Source organism: Ceratotherium simum, chromosome 26 (genome assembly GCF_057802395.1).
Source record: "Ceratotherium simum simum isolate JZ-2026a chromosome 26, ASM5780239v1, whole genome shotgun sequence".
Taxonomy (NCBI): domain Eukaryota; kingdom Metazoa; phylum Chordata; class Mammalia; order Perissodactyla; family Rhinocerotidae; genus Ceratotherium; species Ceratotherium simum.
In genome coordinates, this window is record NC_141925.1 from 41348529 (window position 1) to 41371167 (window position 22639).

General features: G+C 56.7%; 1 protein-coding gene across 4 annotated transcripts in view; it reads left to right on the plus strand.

Moving 5' to 3' along the window:
- COL26A1 (collagen type XXVI alpha 1 chain) overlaps positions 1–22639 on the plus strand; it is a 181202-nt gene that overhangs the window by 139771 nt on the left and 18792 nt on the right. For all 4 annotated transcript variants that reach the window (XM_087417691.1, XM_087417690.1, XM_087417689.1 and 1 more), the window contains exon 4: positions 19251–19312. In XM_087417691.1, coding sequence (XP_087273817.1) covers positions 19251–19312 — 62 coding nt within the window. The remainder of the gene's footprint in view (positions 1–19250; positions 19313–22639) is intronic.

Consider the following 22639-nt stretch of genomic DNA (forward strand, 5'->3'; position numbering starts at 1 on the left):
AGCTTGGACATCATATTCTGTGAATGTATGCACATACTTATACATGTATGTATCTATGTATATGTGTGCTATGTAAAGAAGTTTGGGCCCAAGGGGTTTGGCTGTGGCCAAGGAGCAGGAGCCCTTGTCCGTGCCCCATAAAGTTGTGACCCCGGAACCAAGCATCACACACTGAGAATTGTTTCGTCATCTAGGTACAGATGGTCTCTTAACACTAACCCCCTGGGAAATTCTACCAGCACTTGAGTCTTGTATATTACCCTGTATCGGATGGGCTGGCTGACTACAGGACGAGAGCACTGTATCCTTTGCTTTATTGATCAGTGTTTTCAAGAACCATTTCTTTTACATTTTATATACAACCTCAGCTTGGAAAAAAAAAAGCAGGGATGAGGCTGCCGGCCCCTTCTCTGCCTCCACTCCAGGGGAGGGGCCAAGGACGGGGGCCTGCAGGACCCTTCTGGCACTACGGCACCCTCAGGCTCCAGTGTCCAGGTCACCTAAAGGGACAGAGGGCTCTGCTGCTGCTGCTGTGGGCACCCATGGTAGGTGGTGGGGGTGGGGACGTGGGTCTCGGGAACCTGGGACCGAGGTCTACACCTGAGCCACAACAGGGGAGGGGAAGGCTTCTGTACTGCAGGACGTGAGAGCTGAGACTTAGAGAAAGAGGAGACAGGAAAAGTCCACTCCAGCCTCACAAGGCCGTGAGGAAGCTTGTCTGTCTGACTCTGGATGGAGAGAAATAAGCCTGAGAAATCAGAGCCGTAGGCCTCTACCTCCCAGAGATCCAGGACTGAAATTTATCTCACCTCTGTGGCACAAAGTTGGTTCCGGGTTGGAGCTATAAATGAGTAAAGTGGAAAATCCAAAATAAAATATTAGCTATTCAAATCCATCAGAGCACACAAAAGTAATAGATCATGACCCAATAGAGTTTAGAACATCTATTCATGTAATTCAGTTCATTGAGAGTTTAAAAGATACAGTTCAGCGCCTATTCATGATGAAAACTCCTGGCAGACTAGGCAGAGAGAAGAACTTCTGGTCACACAGATCCTAGCCACCAGTCCCACAGCCAATGTCACACTAGGGTGAGTCGTTAGAAGTGTCCCTTCAAAGTCCTGAATGGGATTCAGAGGTTGCTATCAGGACTTCACGCAATACCTGGAGTTAAAGGAATAAAAGGCAAATAGACTGGAAAACTTCTGTATAACAAAAGACAGTGTCACCAATGCAAAAACACAAGCCACAGACTGAGAGGAGATATTGTGACATGTGAAATCGACAACAGGTTGGTATCGGAAATACAGAAAGAACTCCTGTGAACCAACATGAAAAGACAGAACAATCCAATAGAAAAATGAGTCAAGAAGGCAAAGAGGCATTTCATAGAGGGGTGGGGGAGAGAAATGGCTCAAAAACACGTGAAAAGATGCACAGCCTCATTAGCAATGTGGGAAATGCAAATTCAAACCACAGCGAGATAGCGTTTCATACCCACCAGATTGGCAGACTTTTGCAGTCTTGGAGGGCTGCTTCTTGAGGTTCCGGGGGGGCTCCAGGGCAGGGGCTGGGGGTGGTGGTGGAGGAGGCAGGGGACTGGATGCTCCCCCCATAGGGAGGCTCATTCCTGACTCCTGTCTGCTGTCAGGATTTGGCTCCGGCTGGGACAGTGAGCAGTCCCGAAGCTGTGCTGTTTGCGTCCTTCCCCAGGCCCTCCTCATCCTGTATCCCCATCCCCACCCTAAGACTGCTTCCCTGGAATCTGCTGGTGGCAGGGCCTGCCTCCCAGGCAGCCAGATGTGCCTCTGGCTGCAGTGCCTGGGTCTGGTCTGCAGAGCTGGGTGCAGGAGAGAGGGGGAAGGGGACTGGGGGTAAAGTAGATCAGAGCCCTCCCCCGAGAGAATCTGCACCCCCAGCCCCTCCCATATCCCTAAAGCTCAGAGAGGCTGAAGGGAGGAGATTGGGGCTCTCTGAGCCCCCACGCTCCAGCCCCGCTGTGAGCAGGGCGCAGGCATCAGATGCTGAGGCCGGCCTCCGGCTGGCCTCCCCGCTCCCCTGCAACGGCTGTGCTTCTGGCCTGACCTTTCTTTGCTCTGCCACTTGGTGAGTCCAGCTGGGCCCCCAGAGACCTAGGGTAGGACCGGTGTAGACGCCAGACCTGTTCATGAGCTTCTCCCACTGCTCTAGACCAGCACCTGGGTGCTGAAAAGCACAGCCAGCAGGAGCCCCACCCAGTCACCGCACTCTGCGCCCGGGCAGAGGCTTCCCGGCCCCTTCCTTGAGCCGGCACACAGATGCAGCCGCTGACCAGCGCATTTCCGGATCCCAGACCACCTTTCACCTAAGGGCTTTCTCTCACCCTTCCTTAGTTCTGGGGATAATATTATCTTCTCGGGCTCTCCTGGCAGGAGAGGGGGATGGGAGAGTGCTTTGTAAAGCATTGTGACCTCAGTTCTCACTATGGTGTAAGTGACTGAGGGAGAGTCATGCAGTGCCCACCCCAGGGGAGGGTGTAAAGGCTGCCGGATACAGGCCTAGAACTAGATTTCAGCCCTGGGTCGGCCACCATCTCAAATGTGTGACTGTGGGCGTGAGCCATTAACCACTCCAGATCCATTCTCTAATCAGTACAAAGAAAGGGCTGGCCAAGATGGCATAAGATCCTTCCAGTCTTTACAATCGTGTGGGAGGTTTTCTTTCCAATGTAAGAGTACAAATAACAGCCGCCTTTTCTGGGACATGCACTCCTTGTACACCCTGCTCCTCTCTAACCGGTTAAGGGCGCAAGGAGGCGGCCTTGATTATCCTCGTCCTCTGGGCAAAGCAACTGAAGTTCAGAGAGTTAAGTAACTTCCCCAAAGTCACACAGCTTGTCAGGGGCAGGGTTCAGAGAGATGACGAAGCCTTAAGCTGTTAGACGACCACTGTAAATCCTGCACAAACGCCTTTGTGTTGTTCAAATGTGTTTTAAAGTATTGGGGCGGGGTGGGAGGGAGGGAAAGTGTCTAAGAAAGAACCAGGTTGTGTCGAGTGATCCTCCAGGCTGGAAAACAGAGGCAGTTAACAGAAAGATCCATCCTCAGTGAGGGTCCGTGCCTGGTGAGGTGAGGGACCCCATCAAGTGGTCCTTTAGTTGCCATGGCAACCTCCTCCTGCTGGGAAAGGCGTGGTCCAGATTTGACCCCGAGAGTCAGGAGTCGTGTCACCTGCCCACTTCTTCCCGGCCTCCTCCCTCTGTGTCCCTCCTATCCCTAGGAGGGGTAGAGGGGGCAGCTGACCAGTGGATGGTGGCCCCTGAGGGATGGGTGTGCAGGGAGGGGGCAGGTCAAACCCAGAAGTGTGGAAGCCCCAGGCGCTGCCTGAGAGAGCTGCGCTCAGACTGCCGGATGCCAAGAAGCAGGTAGCTTCTGTGTGGGCGCCGCAGCCCCCCGGACGTGGGACGGGCCTCAGCGCAAGCTGCTCCCTTCAGTGTCTGAGAACTGGGGGCGGGGGCACCGAGCCCAGGAGGCAGGGGGTTGCTGATTCGGGGGCTCTGGGCTCCCACTCCCTGCATCAGAGCAGCTTCTTTGTGATTTGTTGTTTGTCAGGGTCCCAGAAGCAATTGTGTGTAGGAAAAAGACTTCTTCCTTTTAAAAAATCATTTGAAAACTGCTGCTCTGAGCCCTTCTCCAACGTGGGGACAGACTCATGGTCCCTCCAGCCTGGGGTTCGGCCTCTGATGGAGAATTCAGGAGGCCCCTGTCAGAGGAAGGGCCCCCATGCCCACCTCCCAGCTCCCCTAAACAACCGTCGCGAGGCAGGTGGTCCCCTGAGGAGACCACGGCCTTCCCAGGAGTCCAGCTGTGCCCCAAATTAAAGCTGAAACCACCCCGGGCCTTCACCTTGCCTTTGGAGGAGTAGGGCCCCCGGGAGGGGAAGGGACCTGCGCAGGTGCCTGCAGAGAAAGGTGCAGACCTGCTCCCCACCTCCTTCCTCTTTGCCGGGGCTCCTCCCCCACTGCGCTGCGTTGTCAGCCCCAGCTCCCCGGATGGGCCAGCGACTTGGTCTTTAGTCCTTAAAACTCTGCTACCATTTCTTCTGGAAGCCCCAGTGACCAAGAGACCCCACCCCGGCTCGCTGTCATTTTGGGTGCCTCCTCTGTTTCCCCCAGAAAGCTCATCGCCCCCTCCTGAGCCTTGACCAGCGCTGCAGGTGGGGGAGGCCCCACCCCGGGTCCAAGGCTGGGGGTGCCCCTCCAGCCCCCTCCCATGGTCTGGAGGCCCCGGATCAGCCAGCTTTGCATTATGGCCCCTGAACCTTGACCTTGGCTTGGAGCCCTGTAAGTGGGATTCTTTCCCAGTGACACAGCGATGGCAGCCCCGACTCCACACGTCCAATGGGCTCCGGCGTCGCAGCGTATCCCCCTCGGCTGTGCCTGGTGTCATCTTTCAGGCCCAGGCAGCACCGCCTGCCAGCTTCATGGGACCCTGGAGATATTTATGAGTTCTTTCTGGATGAGGAAAAAAGAATGAGGGCTTCAAACAATAACTTCAGATTAACAACGTGATCCTCAGAAATCCCCCCGAGGGAAGCCGAATCCCTGAACCCTGAAAGATAAAACATACGCAGGGGCAACCCCCGCCCCACCGGTTTCTCGCTCCCCCAAGTGGCTGCAGAGACTGGATGGCTTATTTCTGTTGTGATGAAATCTCCTTCCTGAAGGGGATGTTCCTAAAGACTGGAAATCCCTCCACTGAGCAAACTGTAGCACAGCCACCTTCACCCCAACACCCCAGCTGCGGGGACCCCAATCCGGCCTCCTAGGGCCAAGAAGTGCTTTATCCCGCAGGCACTGGCCCCTCCATACTCAGGCCGCTGATTTCTGGGGACTGCCCCCAGCCGTGCCAGTCTGCAGGGAAGCCACTCCACAGCCCATTTGGAACAGTGCCGATGAAAATACGTTAACTGAGTCAAACAAACCTGCCGTAACCTGCCATAACTCACCTGTCCAAGGTGATCAACTTACCTCAAGCTGTGCCAGTTAACCTCTGTGTGACAGCATGGCGGTCAGGTACTTCTTAGACGAGTTTCTCTCCAAAACAGTCCAAATACAAAAGGCTGTGCTGGCCAGAGGGCCGGCTCTTTGCCACCTGGAGCGCTGGAGGGTCCCGAGGGCTCTGTGCCACCACCCCCGCCCCAGGCTGTCCTGCCCTGTGTGCCCCAGACAGGCTTTTTTGGTGGGCTTCCCCCAGGAGCGTGGCCTGAGACCCTCAGACCCCCACCTTCAGCCCCCAGATGCTCCTGGGCAGCTGCCACGCCCAACACGGACACAGAGAGAGCTCGTCCCCTCCCTGCACATCCTCCCTGGGCAAACAGCGGGCACCGAAGCCACAGCACTGGCACAGGTCTGGACCCGGCCTCCTGGCCACACAGGCAGGACTGTTGCCCCATTTTATGGTGGCGGAAAGCTGAGGGCCCACTGAGAGGGGGTGAAGGAGCCAAGATGGAACCAGGGCCTCCGCTCCTCACCAGGGCTGCGGGCTGCCTGCACCTCGCCAGTGATCAGGTGGCCTCTTCAGCTCACGGAAGGCCCTGGCTGCTTCCCAGGGGCTCACATTTTGCCACAGAAGCCTGAGAATGAGCCACCACGAGGTGATCCTTCCGCTCGCGGGAAGCAAAGCCCGGCTCCTGTGCCCACAGGAGGAAGAAGGCGAAGGTGGATGCCCAGCTGGTGCACCTGCCGGCTCCAGTTATGGTTGCTGACTCACGAACGATGGGCTGACAGGGCATGAAAGAGCCTCCAGTCTGTCCCTGTGTCTGACCCATGGGAAGCTGAGGCCCAGAGAGGGCGGCGCCCTGCCTGAGGACACACAATGCAGCTCCTGATGCCCGACCCCACTCCCAATCCATCAGAGGGCCCGTGCTCACAGAGCAGGGGACAGGTCTCCTGGCCTCGGCGCCCCTCCTCCTGTAGCCTCTTGTGGCTCATTTGGGGTCCTTTTGCAGGAGAGGCCGTGGGTGTGGGGTGCTGGTGGGGTGGGAGGGCCCCTGGCCTTCCCCAGAGGACGCTGGGGTTTTGTCGCGGCACTGTGTGACCTGGGAAAGTCCTCTCCCCTCTCTGATCTGCCCTTGACACAGCTATAAATTGGGAGCATGAATTGTGGGGCCTCATTGGCCGCACAGGTACCGAGTGAGGTCACAGGTGTGAAGGGCTTTGTAAACCATGGCCATGTAAGGGGAGGCTGCCCCTGGGCTTCACCCACGTGTCAGAGACAGGACCAGAGAGACACACACAGGTGCCTACAATGTCCATGCCCAGAGACACTCTCTGTAGACTCCCTGCATTTGGGGACACACACACACACACACACGTGTGCACACACATGTTCTCACGTGTCTGCACCATGGCGTGTGGACACGTGGATTCGTCTCCCTCTTTGCCCCCTCAGCAGTGCCCTGACCCTCCCGGAGCCACTGATACCACCCTGAGGCCCCTCCCCAGGTGCCAGGCTCTCTGGCCCTGCAGCCCCCACCCCATGCCACGGCTGGCTGGGGTTTCTTCTTAGTCGGACCCAGCTGCCCTCTTGGGGAGAAGGGCAAAGGGACTCTGTCAACCCCATATCGCAAAGCGACACAACTCACTTTGGATGGGGTCTCATTCCTAAAGAAACGCATTTACTTAATTCCTGCTGTTTCCCCACAGAGGTCGAGGACCCTAATGTTTTAGAAAGGAAGTGCTGCGGTGTCCTTAGCTGGGGCAAGGGGCCAGGATGGCATCTGGGGAGAGGCCAAGGAGCCCCAGCCCGGAGCCCTCTGTGCAGGGCTAGGAATTCCAGAGGATAGCAGGGTGGGGGCTGGAGCCAGCAGGAAGCCATAGAGGCCAGGGCCCCCAGGAGCCCCCTGGGACGGGAGGCGTTGCCTGCAGGCCAGTTCCTGAGGCCCGCTGGGGTGCTGGCCAAGAGCCAGGTGCCGCCCTCTGACTGCCTGGGTTTGAATCCAGGCTCTGCCACTTACTAGCTGTGTGACTCTGGGCAAGCTACCTAACCTCACTGTGCCTCGGTTTCCTCATTTGTAAAATGGAGATAATAATGGTCCCTACCTCAACAGGTTAGTGTAGGAATTAGATGAATTTACACGAAAAGTGGGGCATCATCACAGGTCTAGCCCTTAGAATGGCGTCCGGCACGTGTGTAGTGCTCCACGCACGTGAGCTGCCGTCCCCGCTTTGGATCGTTACTGTGCCCTGCATCACGCACATGGCCAGACCCTCCGCTCTTGTGAAATCGGAAGAGAACGTTTCCTCCCTTCCTCCCCCCCATGGCGACACGAGCCAGAGTGTAATGAACTGCAGCATCAAAACGGCTGCCTTATCTCTACCTTAAGCCCCTTCCGCTCTTGCTGGCCTGGGTGGAAATGGAAAACAGCTGCTCGGGCTGCGGCCCTTCCTGTGCACGTGAGGAAGCGCAGGCGCGGAGCCGCCAGGGTGCACCTGGGGCAGACGCCACCCTCTCCCGGTCCCCTGAGGTCCTCCCCAGGGCAGGCCGCCTGGACAGTGAGCTGGGGGGCCCCTTCCAATTCTGCTCGCCCCCCAAGGGCAGCTCTGCCACCTCCCAGGAGGACACAGAGCATCTTTTCAGCCCCATCTGATGGGGGACTATGCCTCCCCCCATTTTTTTATAATACAAGAATGGATGAGACATGGCCCCTGCCCTCGAGGGGTTCACAGCCCACAAGGAGGAGGGGCACACAAAAGGTCATCCCCACCCAGGGTCCCAAGTGCCATAAGCAAGCTGTGTACAGGGCACGTGGCATTGATGGGAAGGTGGGTGCCTAAGTCCGTCTGGAGCGGTCAAGGAAGGCTTCCTGGAGGAGATGGTGCTTAAGTAGGCGTTAGCTGATCAATGACGTGGGCTGGGAGCCATTTCTAGATGAGATAACAAGACAGGCTAAGGCCAAAGGCCTGGAAGAGTGAGAGGTGCTCAGAGCACAGCACTGGTGGGGTTTGTCCTCAGGGCAATGGGGAGCACTGGGGGGTGACATGTCAGACTGGCGCTTTCAGATGAGCAGCGGACAGCTCGACATGTTTTTCAAACTGACCGCACCCGTGTCCCAGCACCCACATGGAGAAAGGGAACATTTTCATCATCTTAGAAGCCCTCCTCCTGCTTCTTCCAATAACCGCCTTCCCCAAGGTGACCACTAACCTGAAGGCCAGCACCGTAGAGGGGCCTCGTCTGTGCTGGGGCTTTTGACAAGCGGAACCACACAGTGTGTGCTCTCTGGGTCTGCCATCCTTCACCCGGCGTCATCTTCGTGAGTTTAGTCCCCCTGACTGCGTGCGGTCTTTGCAAGCTTATTACTGTGAGGAATTCCATGTTGTGAATGCTCAGCTTATCCAGGCAGCCATCAATGGGAATGTGGGTTATTTATAACCTTTGGTTATCATGAGCAACGCTGCTGGGAACATTCTTGGTGAACATATTTATTCATTTTCGCTGGATTTATATCTAGGGATGGAATTGCTGGATTATAGAGTGGGCTTCTATTCAGCTTAATTAGAAACTGCCAAACGGTTTTTCCAAGTGATGATACCACGGACGCTCAGTGGGCATGTATCTGAGCTCCAGTGCCTCCTCTCTAATACCGGCACTGTTCATCGTTTTCACTGTAGCCATTCTGGTGGGTCTGTGGGAGGATGGACTGTGGGTTAATTGGCATTTCCTGATAGGGCTGACGGGTTGAGCCCCTCTGCATTGGCCATTTGGACACCTTGTGGATATAGGAATTCCAAGCTTCCTCCTCTGCTCGGTGGTAGCCCTCTTCATTCTCTTAATGGTGTCTAATTGACGAAAAGAAATTCTCAATTTTAATGCGGTCCACTGTATCACAGTTCTCTTTAATATTACTACTTTTCATGTCCTGTTTAAAAAACCTTTATCTATTCTGAGGTCATGAAGGTAGTCACTACGTTTTCTTCTGAAAGCTGTGTTGTTTTACCTTTCACATTTAGATCTACAAGCCATCTGGAATTGACTTTCACATGTGGTGTGGGTTAGGGGCCCAATTCTTTCATTGTTCTTTTCCATTTGGATATTCAATTGACCCGGCACCATTCATTGAAGAGTCTATCCTTTGCTGTACTGCATTTGTGCCTTATTTGTAAACTGGGTGACTGTGTAAATGTGGGTCCATTTGTCTGTCTTTGCACCAATAATATAGAGTCTTAATTACTTTAGTTTTATAATAGGTCTCAAGTCTGACAGTATACGTCTTCCACTTTTGTTCTATTTCTTTCAGACTGCCTTAGCTATTCTTGGATCTTTGTATTTTCATATACATTTTAGAATCAACCTGCCAATTTACACACATACACACCCCCCTCTGAGATTTTGAATGGGATTGCACTGACTCTAGAACAACTGAGGAGGGTTAACATCTTTACAATATTGGGTCTTCCAATCCATGAACGTAGTGTATCTTTCCATTTATTTAGATCTTCTTTAATTTCTCTCAATGATGTTTTATAGTTTTCAGTAGATTTATTTCTAGATAATGAGGCTTTACGATGCTTTTGTGACTGGTATTTTAAAGTTTCATTTTCTATTTGTTTATCAACAGTATATAGGAATACGGTTGATTTTTGTAAACTGTCTTTGTATTCCAGCAACCTTGCTAAATTAACTTAATAATTCTAATAATTCCTCTTTAGATTTTGTTGGGGGAAAGATGCTTTGGGCTCTGGTCCAGCCATGGTGCAAGACCCATCGACCTTGACCTCTGTGCTGGATGTGGAGGCAGAGTGGGAGGAAGACAGACTCGGCCAGCCAGGTCAGCAGAGCTTAGGGCCATGGTGGGGTGCAGAAGTCACAGACTTTGCCCGTGCTCAGCCATGGTTCAGGCGCTGTCTTCAGATTGCGTTGAGAGTTGCTACCTCAGCCAGGGCACCTAGCCCAGCCCACCATGGCCTTATGGGAAGGGAAGACCTGGGTTCTGATTCTGGCTTTTAATCGACAAGCTGTGTGACCTTGAGTACATTGCCAAACCTCTCTGAATCTCATCTTCCTCACTCGCAAAGGGAGGGCACTACGCCAGGGTATTTCTGCCTCTCACCCAGTAGGTGCCTGATACACACTAGTGAATCGATTTCACTCACCACTGTTGTCCCTTTCCCCCGTGGGGTGTTTCTGAACGTCGCCAGAAAGTTCCGCAGGCCAGGGGCTGCTGATGTGGGTGCCAGCTGCAGGGGTGAAGGTCGCCAGCCACCATGGTGTTCTGAGAAGCTTCGGGGCAGCTGGTCCTTCGTGGATTTGTGTTTCCAGTGAAGACACCCATGTGAGGCTGCCCCTCTCCAAGAAGGAACTCAAGTTACTCTTCAGTAAACGTCTTGGCAGAAGTTCCTGAAAAATCTTGCCGTCTCTGTGATCCTTGATATAGAAAAGGATGGAATTTAATTATTCTGTCCTGTCCATGAACCCCACGGCTGGGCCTGCACGCAGCCACAGCTCTATCCGACCAGCAGGCTCCCCGGCCCCACGGGCTTCATTGCTCTGGCGTGCACTGGGGAGCATAGGGGAAGCACGGGGCAAGCGCCGCCACCTGCGGCCTGACCTTGCCCCTCCACACTTCCTTTTAGGGTGTGTGGCATAGAGAAATCCAACTTAGACAAGCGGCTCTCTAGACGTTGACTGGAAAGGGGGCTTCCCAGGCACAGGTCCTACCGGGGCCTCTGCTACCCATGGGGCTGGGCTCAGAGGGCACCTTCGAGCTGCAGGCTGGACTGGAGCCCCCGGGCCTGGAGAAATCGAGAATTACTGTGCCCGGTTGTCCCTGGGGCCCGGGGACCCCTGCAGACTCCGGAACTCTAGCCTGCAGCTGGCTTGCTTCCCCACGTCTTCAACCCTCAAGGCAACTTGGATTCCTACCTGGTCCCTAAGCTTAGGTCAGGGAGCAGGGTGAGGTCTGTCTAGGCTGGCTGCCAGTGCGAGATCAGGCAGAATCTCGTACAGGTGAGGAGTGGGGGTCGGGAGCAGACCCCCCGGTACCCGTCCCAGCTCGCCCCCTCACTCACTATGTGTCACCCTCCTCCTCTGCAGGCGAGAGAGACAACAGGGCCCCATGAGGGGCCCTCATGGGCTGATGCAAGGATTTCAAGAGTCAGTACACACAGAGTGCCTCGCGCAGGGCCTGAGGGGAGCAAGCGCGTGGGGAGCTCCTGCCTTAAACGGTTCAGTGATTAAGAGCCCGGAACATGTGCTTCCGGGTCAGTTTCTGGCTGGGAGACTTTCAGCAAATTTGCCTAACCTTGCTGTGCCTCACCTTTCTCATCTGCAAAATGGGGACAGCCATCCAGTGCCCGGCTCAGGGTGGCTGAGAGGCTTACACAGGAAGAACGGGTGTGAAGGGCTGGGCCCAGGCCAGACCCAGGGCAGGTGCTCAGCAGATGTTTCACCAGCAACCGTCAGGCTCAGGTGCCCCCTCCTTGAGAAGCCCTCCGGGTCTCCCCTAGCTGGAGTGGGCCCTACCCTGCAGAAGAGAGGCACACGAGCGGGCAGTGCCCCTCAGCATGGTTGCTTATGAGTCCAGAGGATCATGGGTGAGGATGTTTGTCCCTAGGCCGCCGTCACAGAGAAGGCCTTGGTGTGTCTGGAGAAGGAACAAGGTACTGAGCAGGGCTGCGATGAAACAGTGCGTTTTCATTTGCTAAATCTGGCAGCACTATCTTTAAGGTGGCTGGAGCTAGTCACGAGACACTCCTAAGAGTCCGGGAGACCCTCCCCTGGTTGATGAGTCTGTTTCGGACCTGATTGTGCCATGGGCCTTGCATCACTCAGGGTTCCCCAGAGAAGCAGAACCAATAGGGTGTGTGTAAATGTATATCTATATCTATATATGTATCCCTTTAAAGAATTTGCTTATGCAATTGTGGGGCTGGCAAGTCCGAAATCCTTACAGCGGGCCAGCAGGCTGGAAACTCTGGCAGGATTTCTATGGCACTGTCTTGAGGAAGAATTCCTTCTCTGGGAAACCTCTGTTTTTGCTCTTAAGGCCTTCAACTGGTTGGATGAGGCCCACCCACATTATCCAGGGTAACCTCCTTTACCTAAAGTAACTAATTGTAGATGTTAACCACATCTACAAAATAGCTTCACAGCACATCTAGACCAATGTTTGACTGAACAATGGCATCAAAGTCTAGCCGAGTTGACACAGGAAATGTGTCAGGCCTCCAACAGCTCTTCAGCCCCAGTGAGTCTCAAGGCCGCTCACCCTAAGGGGCCACAGGTGTGGGGAACTTGTTCCTCCTCACCTAGATCAGACATGTGAGCTTCAGAGCCAGCCCCTCATGCACTTTGTAGCGCATGTTCCTGTTGGTCTCTTCTGAGAGGCCATCATGATTCTCAGGGCTGAATCAGGGAGAGATTATCATGTCCATTTTACAGGTGAGGAAACTGAGGCTCCGACATTCAACAACTTTGCAAAGGTGTTGGCTGGGAAGTGGAGGCCAATCTCTAGATTCTTCTTCACCTTCAGGACATATGCATATATCTCTTCCCCATGTGGGAACCCCCCGGAAACCGACGAGGGGCCCCACGGCCTGTGGTGGACAGTTGGGCCCTGGACTGAGGGAGGAGACCTGGGGGCCAAGTGCGACTCGTCTGCCGTGAGGCCGTGGTCTTGGTTGACTCCCTTTCCCTCTCAGCGTCCCTACGTGTAAAAGATGTTCAAGGTCTGCTCTGCTCCGTTCAGAAGACTAAGAGCTGTGAACAAATGACCCTCAAGGGGTGGCTGCTTCATTTACTCCACGGATGTTTATTAAGAGCCTGCTGTGTACCTGCTGACATGGGGGACTATAGCCGGGTTCATGCAGAGGGGAACCAGAGGCCACCAGCCCCACCTGAGCAGGGAGCTGCCCTCAGCGTAGTGGTGGCCCCGAGGGGAGAGGTCGCCAGGAGCTCAGAGCTGGAGATGGTGGGAAAGCCGGGGGCCCAGGCACTGGTCCCTCCCTGGGAGCCGCTGTTGGAAGCTGGCTCTGCCTCTCAGGGCCTGGGGCAAAGGGCCCAGGGCAGGGCAGACCACCCCCCCCTCAGATCTCCTACCCCGCACAGCAACCCTAACGAGGTAGGGATGGTTGGCCCCGTGTTTAGATCAGGAAACTGATCCAAACCAATAGGACATCACCCAGAAATCTTACAAAAGCAAAGGCAAACTCACCGTATCCTACCGCTGCAGCTATTTTTGTTTTTCCACGTTCCCTTCCTTGACTACCCATATTTTATATAATTATAAACAGAATACAGATGCAATTTTGTATATTTTTCACATAACACAAGGAGCATGTTCCATGTTTTTACCCAGTTAAAAATTTTAATTATATTATGTATATTGTTTTTAAAAAGGCAGTCCTTCAAGGGTTACAATGAGAAAGAGTGGTCCCCTGTACCCCTCTTCACCCCCAACTTTCATTCTCTGTAGTCAAGCTTTTTGCGGCGCTAACTAATGTTTCTACATTGCTATTTCTCTTGGCTTTTAATCTTAGAGATTTTCTGTAGACTTCCCCCTGTGGAAAGTTCTGGTGCCTTTTTCCCCACTGACCCACGCTCCACATCTTCTCCTCCTCTCCTCCTCCCAAATAATTGTACCACAGTTTGGGTTAGGTCAATAGACAATGGACGAGTATTCTAATAAAGCAATAATATTCACAGCTGATTCGGGTAGTAGACCGGGGTCTGCTCCTCGCTGTAGACCTGTCATTTTCGTGGAAGTTAATAGTTCATGTTTTTATTTGCTCAGTTGTCTATGCCACGTAGTGGATGTGCACTACTCGGTGTATCACCAGTCCACCTCGGACTCCCCAAAAGAGGTTTACTTCTCCCTTCCTTACATTTACACACATCAGGGGCTCTCTCCTTTCTGGAACCCTCTGTCTCCCGGTCTAATGTGCTCAGGTTGTGCTCTAGGCCTGCTATCATCACATGATATTCCTTTAGTTCCCTTCTCAGGATGTCTCTGTATCTCTCTCCCATGTTGAACTTCTTGCCTCTGTGTGTCCCTGTTTTGCATCCTCCTTTCTCTAGTTTACTCCTTTGTTTTGGTGGGGTACATCCTTTAACATCTTCCTGAGAAGGGGCATGTGGAGTGTAAGTGTTTTGAGGCCACGTGTGTCTACAAATGCCTTCATTATACCCTCAGACCTTAGGGATACTTGAGCTGGGTACAGAATCTTAGCCAGAAAATCCTCTTCCCTCAGAAGAACACCTCTATCCTGGAGGCTGGAGGGAGCCTCTGCGCATTGGGGAAAGCTCAGGTAGTCTATCCTGGCTGGAGGAGGTGTGTCCTGGCAGGAGAGGTGTGTCCTGGCTGGGGGTGTGTCCTGGCTGGAGATGTGTGTCCTGGTTGGAGGGGGTGTGTCCTGGTTGGAGGGGGTGTGTTCTGGTTGGAGGGGGTGTGTCCTGGCTGGAGGGGTGTGTCCTGGCTGGAGATGTGTGTCCTGGTTGGAGGGGGTGTGTTCTGGTTGGAGGGGGTGTGTCCTGGCTGGAGGGGTGTGTCCTGGCTGGAGGAGGTGTGTCCTGGCTGGAGGGGTGTGTCCTGGCTGGAGGGGTGTGTCCTGGCTGGAGGAGGTATGTCCTGGCTAGAGGAGGTGTGTCCTGGCTGGAGGGGATGTGGCCTGGCTGGGGTTGTGTCCTGGTTGTGGGTGTGTCCTGGCTGTAGGAGGTATATGCTGACTAGAGGAGGTGTGTCCTGACTGGAGAGGTGTGTCCTGGCTAGAGGAAGTATGTCCTGGCAAGGGGTGTGTCCTAGCTGGAGGGGGTGTGTCCTGGCTGGAGGAGGTGTGTCCTGGCTGGAGGGGATGTGGCTTGGCTGGTGGTGTGTCCTGTCTGAGGAGGTGTTCTGGCTGAGGGGTGGTGTCCTAGCTGGAGGGGGTGTGTCCTGACTGGAGGGGGTGTGGCCTGACTGGAGGGGGTGTGGCCTGGCTGGGAGTGTGGCCTGGGTGGAGGGGGGGTAGTGAGAGAGAAGGCAGGAGACCTGGCAGGCAGGGACGGTCAGCCAGTCCAAGACAAGGAGCTTTTCCTGAGCGCAGGGAGCTGTTCAGCGTTTCTCACGGAGGGTGAGATGAGCAAGGTCTCCCCAGTGGAGGAAGGTCCTAAGTGACCTCCCAGGTCCCAGTGGGCGAGGGGGTCACTAAAAGAACATGTGGGCCAAGGCTGACCCCGTGTGTAGTAAGACAAATGTATTTGTGCTGGGCCAAGCCCAGCTCTTGTCATATTGGGGAAACTGAGGCCACTCAGGACCTCCTTGTTCCTGTGGTCCCCTGTGAGCACTCATGGCCAGTCCAGCTGGCCTGCCCTGCCCCATCCCCACGGCATCTGATCCCAGTGACCTTCATGGAGCTTTCTTCTCCTAACAGGACCTAGGGGTCTTGGCTAGGGTCAAAGGTCTCCAGGGGAATTTAGGGCTCTCCTCCAGCTGGGCCCTGTTGGGTTGGCCTGCTGGTGACACCACCCTGCGCATGCCTCTGCCTGCAGACCCATCTCTGAGCTCTCTCACAGAGGGAGCTGGGCCCCTGGGCACAGGAGCAGCTGTGTGCCCTGGCTCCCCGGTCGGGGTCTCACGGCCCGAGCCTCACAGTGGACTTACTCTGCCTCTTTAGGTTTCTCTGCAATAGCCAACTCCTGCCCTATCGGCAAAGCCCCTCTCAGGGCCCAGGCCTCAGGAATCCAGCCTCATTCAGGAGGCGGGTCCTGAGTTCTGGGTGCGGAGCCATCGCCAGTAGTAGTGCTGGCCAAAGGCAAGTGGCAGATGGACTGGCAGCTACTGTCCTGCAGCAGACAGAGCCCAGCAGTGAGAGCCCGAGGGCGAGGGCGCAGGTGGCAGGAGCAGAGTCCGGGAGCCTGAGGCCCTTGGAGCTGATCCAGCATAAACCCCTTTTACAGATGGGAAAACTGAGGTGCGGAGAGAAAGAGGGCCTTGCCTCTAGAGTTCTTTTCACTGACTGCACCAAGCAGTTAGTTTCTCTTTTTCTGTTACACACACACACACACATACACACTGGTTTGCCTGTCACGTCCACACTTCTGATACACACATACCGAATTGGCAAAGATTTCCCAACACAGGTTTCTGCATCTGTGTCCTGGCCACCAAGAAATGTGCTGTGGCCCTGAGGCTCGTGGGCCTGTGTGTGCTGGGAACGTGGGAATCCTCAGAACCCCAGAAAGTTAGAGCCCTCATCTTAGCGAGGGGAAACTGAGGCCCAGAGCCAGGCGGCCAGGGCCTCGTCCCGTCACAGAGCCAGGATCAGCCCCATCAGCGCCGTTGCCATGTTTCCACCGTTCCAATGGATAATTAGAGCAAGTTAGACAAACAGGCTTTAATTGATGACAGGATGCCAGGAGAACCATGAAACCCACCTGGTCCCAGCGCCGGCCCGGGCAGGTGGCACTGGGAGGCCGAGCTGGCGGCCTTGCCCCTGCTCGCTGGCTGGGCCTCTGCACAGCTGGGGAGCTGGACCCCCTGTGCCTGCCGACAGCCAAGCTGCTTGTCAACTGCCAAGCAGGGTGCCCAGTGCCAGAGCAAACTGGGCCCAGGCCTAGCACACTTTCCAGAAATAGGTTCCTGTGAGATCCGGGGGCTCACCCCTCCCTCCGCTGACCCCCCCCTGCAGGGAGTCCTGTTTGTGGCCTCAGACCCTGGAAGTGCTCTGGCCATGGCCCCTAAATGCCTCTAGAATGTTCTCTGGGCGGGGTTGGGGATCTAATTTACAACTCACCCATGTCCATCCTGTCCATCCTGTTCCTGCTCTTCCTGCCGCCCCGCAGGGAGGCACCATGCCCTCCCCAGTGCAGTGCGTGGACAGGGGAGCTGGGAGTCGCTTTCTCAAAGTCCTCCAGGTGGGTCCTCCTCCAGAGTCAGCGCCTGTGCCCCATAAGACACGGCTGCTCAGGACAGCCCACGGGCCTTTGCTCCGAGGGCAGGCGCCCCATTTGTACTGCCCTGCCACCCACCCCATCAGTATTAGCACAGGGTCACTCAGGGGCACAGAGCAACCACCATGCCTCCAGGTGGAGGAGGAGATGGGTGGGGGGCGGTTGAGTGGGGGTGGAGCTGTAGATGGGTGGAGGGGAGGGTGGGTGGGTGGGCAAATGTAACCCTGTTTGTTTTTTTCCCATCAAAGGCTTCTTGCAAAGGCCCGGGATTCCTGGGCTGTCTGTATTTAAGAGGGAGGCGTAAGACTCCCCTGGGGCTCTTTCCATGTGGTTTGGCCTTGTTGACTGGGGGCTCTTGTGCCGGTGGGCCTTTCCCCTCGGGCGGGTCCCTGTGCCCAGAGAGGACCCTTCACCCTTCCCGCCTGGGCTGTTCCAGCCTCAGGGGAGCCTGGAGGCTCTGCTCCCCTCCATCTTCTAGGCTGGGACTGGCTGGGGTGCGTTTCCTGTACTGGCAGCGCTGGTCCCCTGTGGCGTCTCCCTGCCCTTCGCTGTGCTTTGTGGTTTGTACCTTTTTCTTCCTTCACCATCCCTCTCCTGGGAGGAACCGGAGGGAGACGTGTGTTCAGTCCCCTTCTAGTTTAACCAGAAACCACCCCACTCTGGCTGGTCCTCTGCGAGTCCTGCCCCATCGAAGAGTCAGACAACTGTGTACATTCTTCTGGTTGTTTTAAAGTTGCAGTGTTTATACCTCAGCCTTTAATCTGTTTTATGTATCGGGGTTACTGAGAAGGTTTTATTGCGGGGGAGAAAGAGTTCTGGTCCTAAAAAAATGCTTATAAACCGCTGACTGGGCCCAGCCCAGAGGAGCAGGGGAGGGAGACGAGGGGAGCGGGGCCCCCCTGGTGAGTCTCGTAAACCCACGTGGGGCTGGTGGGCAGAAAGTGGCGGTGTTGGCCTCCCTCGCCCCGAGGCTGGGCGGCCCTGCGGAGGACACAGCCTGAACCACCTGTTCCTGTGGTCCCCAGACCCCCGCGGGCCCACATCTCTCACCGAGCAGTCACCATTTTAGAACAGGGATATTAGCGAGGTGGTTCATGTTCAGGGACGAAGTTGGGGGACGTCTCCAAGGACAGGGGAGACCGATGGTGTGGGGGACTCTGTGGGGAACCGTGAGGGCCTTGCTGCGGTGGTCAGCCCTCTCTGGGGTCTTGTGTCTGTTTCACCAGAATAGGGTTCCTGTAGGGTCAGGCTTTGAACTGACAGAGGAATTTAGGCGTCCCTTGACTTCGAGAGCAATAAAAGCTCTTTAGAACAGCTTTGAACCATCTATTTCCTCATTAGAGATCTCCGGGTCTCGGGGACAGACAGGCAGAAATGGATAATTACAGTCCCGGGGCTGCGTGCCTCTGGGGTTAACCATCACTGCTCTCCTAACTGGCCTTCCGGCTGCCAGTCCCTCCCACTCCTGCCCACTGGGCACTTTGCTGCCATAGTGAACTTTAAAAAATGCAAATCCGACCCTGACTTCCACCCCCTCCAACAGCTGCCCACTGGCCTCAGGATCCTGCTGAGCGCCTCCCGCCAGGCCTCCTGTGTTAGGGCCCAGCCCACCGCTCCAGCCTCGGGGGGGCCCGTAAGGGAGCTCTGATTTGGCCAGGTTGCTGGCAGACCCCTGTTCTGTTCCCCTCCAGGCCTCAGCACTTGTTCACCCCTCTGCTGAACCTGGCCAATCACTGTGCCTCCATTAGGCCTCACCTTAGATGCCGCTGCCTCCAGGATGTCCTCCCTGACCATCCCCTCCCCCACCGCGGGCTGGCTTGGGCGTTCCCCATGATGCTGTCCTGCACATTCTGTTCTTACAGCCCCAGCATAGCCCTTACCAGCCTGTGTCTGTTTGCCCGGCTCCTTCCCCAGACTACAGTTCTCATAGGCGGGGAGTGCGTCTCATTTACCATCCATTCATCAACTATCAGATATTTTTGGAGCCCCTTCTTTGAACCAGGTACTGAGATTCACAGGCAAACAAAATAGCCAGAGACCCCTGCCCTCATGACACTCACAGACTGACAAGGCAGCCGGGTGCTGGCCCAGCACCGGCTCAGACACTGTGCTGAATAAACGATGGTGCAATGTGCTGTGGGTGCTCAGAAAGGAGACTCGGAGGGCGGGCAGGCTGCGTGGAGGAGGGGGTGCTAAGGATAAGGCCCTGAAGGATGAGTAGGAGTTTTCCAGGCACATTGATCAGAGATTTCCCTGCGCTACCCAGAGGCTGTCCTGGTGGCTGGGCTGCTCTCTCCCCGGGGTCTATCCTCTAGCCTCACCTGGGATCCTCTTCTCTTTCAGAATGCATGAACTGTACCCGGCTCAGCAACATGAGTGAGCGGCTGACCACGCTGGAGGCCAAGGTCAGACAGCCTGGGGAGCCTGGGCCAGGGGAGCTGGCTGGGGGAGGATGCATGAGGCACCTGCAGGGTGTGGCTGGGGAAACCCCAACCCCAGGAGGCCCAGCGGCCTGAGCAGCCTGGTCGCAGGCATTGGGTGCTGCCGGGGCCTCGGTGGCTCTGAGTGGCCTTCTCTGGGCTGGGCCAGCCTCCTGGGGTGGGGGGTGGGGTGGGGAGAGCAAGAAATCTGTAGGTCCCAGGCGGCAGGCTGGTCTGGGTGCAGGCCTCAGGGGCTGGGAGGTTGGACGCCTAGAAGTCGACCCCTCAGTGGAAAGAGGAAGGAGTCGCTGTCCTCCCAGGGCTGCTGTGCCCAACTCTGGCACCTCCTCCTTCTGTCTGGTATGCAGCTGGGCCCAGAGGAGCTGATGGAGAAGAAGCCTTGGGCACCAGCCAGCTTTTGGCCTGTCGACACCAGGGGAGGGATGGGTCACCCCAGAGGCAGAAGAACTGGATAAAGGACAAGGAATTTATTTGGGAGTGGCCCCAGGCATCACCGGGCGAGGAGAGAGGGAGGAGAGAAGAGTCAGGGAGGGCCGGATGTGCGATGCGCAGCGTGCGAGCAGGCAGGTTACCCGTGTGGGCACCTGCGGCTCCAACCCCGGGCCCTCTGGGAGACGGTGCCAAGCACACTCCCGAGGGCCTGCCGAGGGCCGAGGACGCCGCGGTCTCTCCCGTCCCCCACCAGGCGAGGCTCCTCCTGGCTGGTAGTCCCTGTCACTCTGGCCTGTCCCTGTGCCCGCCACGCTCACTCCTGTGGCCGGAGAAAGCTCTGGGCAGGTGCCAACATAAAGCCGTGGGAGCCACGGGCGGTGCCCTGGCTGGGGACACGCCCATTCTCCTTCGCACCTAGAGGGTCTGAGAGCAGCGCTGCTGACAGGAGAGGGCTGGGCCTGGGGCAGGACAGGCCGGGGGCCAAGGCCACTGCGCCTCCGATTCACGTGCAGCCGCTTGGGGCAGCGAACCTGTGGGGTTCACCATCCCCGGCCGGAGTCAGCAGGGAGGCCCGGGCAGGGCTCCCCCGGACAGAACTGCAGTGGCCGGGCCAGCCAACTGGCCGAGGAGCGGGGCCAGTGCAGCCCGCGGGCACGGAGGCCAGAGGGAGGCCGGAGCCCCCGGTGCGCTGAGACGCCGCGGCGAGAGCCCTGAGAGCAGGCCCAGGGGTCGGGCCCCAGCCCAGGGGCCTGACAGGCGGGTCCCCCCTGAAGGCACACACACACTCACACACACACTCAAACACACTCAGTCACACACGCTCAGTCACACACACAGACACACACACTCCAACATACTCACCCACACACACTCACACACACTCACACACACAGACACCACAGAGACACACAGACACATACACGCAGCCCTTGCCAACCCTACACCGCACTTTGGCCCTGCCTCCTGCCCTGAAAGCCAGGCTGGGAGGACACCTGCCCGGTCGGATGGGCGCAGGTGACTGTCACTGGGAGTCAGACACACATGGGCCAGCACGAGCCAGCTGGTGACTCACTGAGCTCCCGCCTCCTCATCTGTGGAAGGGACTCAAGTACCAGCCTCATAGGGCAGCGGGGCCTCAGGTGACACAGTGGTGGGAGCCGGCCTTGGACGTGGTCCAGGGCCAGAGAGCTGTGAGGGTCCATGTTACCGTCTACGCCACGTCGCTGTCCCCTCCTACAGATGAAGCCACAAGTGTGTGGAGACATCCGTGCGGGCACAGGACATGAGAAGCCCCTGAGTGGCCTCCCTTGTCCTCGACCCCTTCTGCCAGCAGGGGTCCTGGGCACAGGTGGGGGGCTGTGCGCTCCTGGGAGTCAGTGGTTTCCTGGGGGTGGGGTGGGAGGCTTCAGGGAGCAGATGCTGCCACGTGGGCCAAGCCGGGGCTGGGGCAGCCCTGGGGGGGTGTGGAGTGAGCTTCTGGCACCCCAGATTTTAGGAAAGGGGGTCCCAGGCCAGCCAACCTGATGGACATTTCCCAGGCCCCCGAAGCCTCTGCGTGGTTTGGCAGAGCAGCGGCCGACAGCCTGCCCTGGCCCCAGCCCAGCGCCTTGGGGCGTTCAGTCACAGCTCTGGGGGAGCGCTGGCAGAGTGCCAGCTGTCCTGCGCCCTCCTGGCCCTGGCCCACGCCCTCCTGCCACGAGCCATTCCAACCCCCGGTCCTTCTGGCCCTGACGCGTCCCGGCACGACAGCCTCGGCAGCCGGCTCTGTGGCCCTGAGGGTGAGGACTCTGAGCCTCTGTGGACCTTGGGGTCGGGGAGGGACAGCAGGAGGTGTTGGAGGGGCCGAGGCTAGGAGTCCCGTCCTGCAATAGCCCTGCCTTGGCAGGCCCCGTCTCAGCTTGGCCTCGGACCTGCCCTGTAAAATGGAACATGAAGGCCTCACCTCCCCGCCCCTCCCTGGGTCGTTCAGAGGCCAGTACCCAGGGGAGAGCTCAGGTAGCTCTCAGGTGGGGAGTGGGGGCGGTGGCTTGAGTCTGGGGTGTGCAGAGAGGTGGCTGCCACCACCCTCCTTTGGGGGTTCCGGCTCAGCGGCCCACCCTCCTTCTGGATTCCCAGTAGGGGCTGGGACCTCCTGTCTCAGCTCCTGCTTCTTGTCCGGGTCACCTTCCAGCTGCCACCTGCCTGCTCCGTGCCTGTGGCCCCTAGAGAGACAGGGCCACTGGGAGCTTCGCCGGCCTGGGTCAGAGGGCCCTGAGAGGAAGCAGCCTGGAGAGGGAGGGGACACAAGCCAGGCTAGTTGTCAGGACAGCCCAGCAGCCCTGGGGCTGCGCCAAGGCCAGGTGAGCCTGAAGGAGTCAGAGAGAACACGGAGCTGGGGTCAGCCAGGCCAGAGGCTGGTGTCAGGCGGGTGACGGCAGAGCCAGGCAGGCAGACCCCAGACGGGGAGTCAGAAACAGGGCAGCTGGCATAAGAGAACAGCAACCCAGAGGCCTGGAAACTGGCCTCTGCTCCCTCAATGAGAAACCTGTTTTGGTGTGTCAGGAGGGATGTGTCAGCCGCAAGTAACAGAAACCTAGCTAATGGCAGCTTATTCCTTAAGGACGTTTGTTGTTTGTTCAACAAAAAGTCCAGGAGTAGGTGGTCTTGGGATTGGTTTGGTGCCTCAAGAACCCAGGAGCATTCCCCTGCACCTCCTTAGTGAATTGGCTTTTGTCCTCATGGTCAGTGCCTCATGGTTACAAAGCGGCTGCTATGGTTCAAGGCATCACATCCTCACATCGTGTACAAAGGCAGGAAGTAGAGGGTGAGGCAGAGCACCCCAACAGACTCATTATGTCTCATTGGCCAGCACTGGGCTAT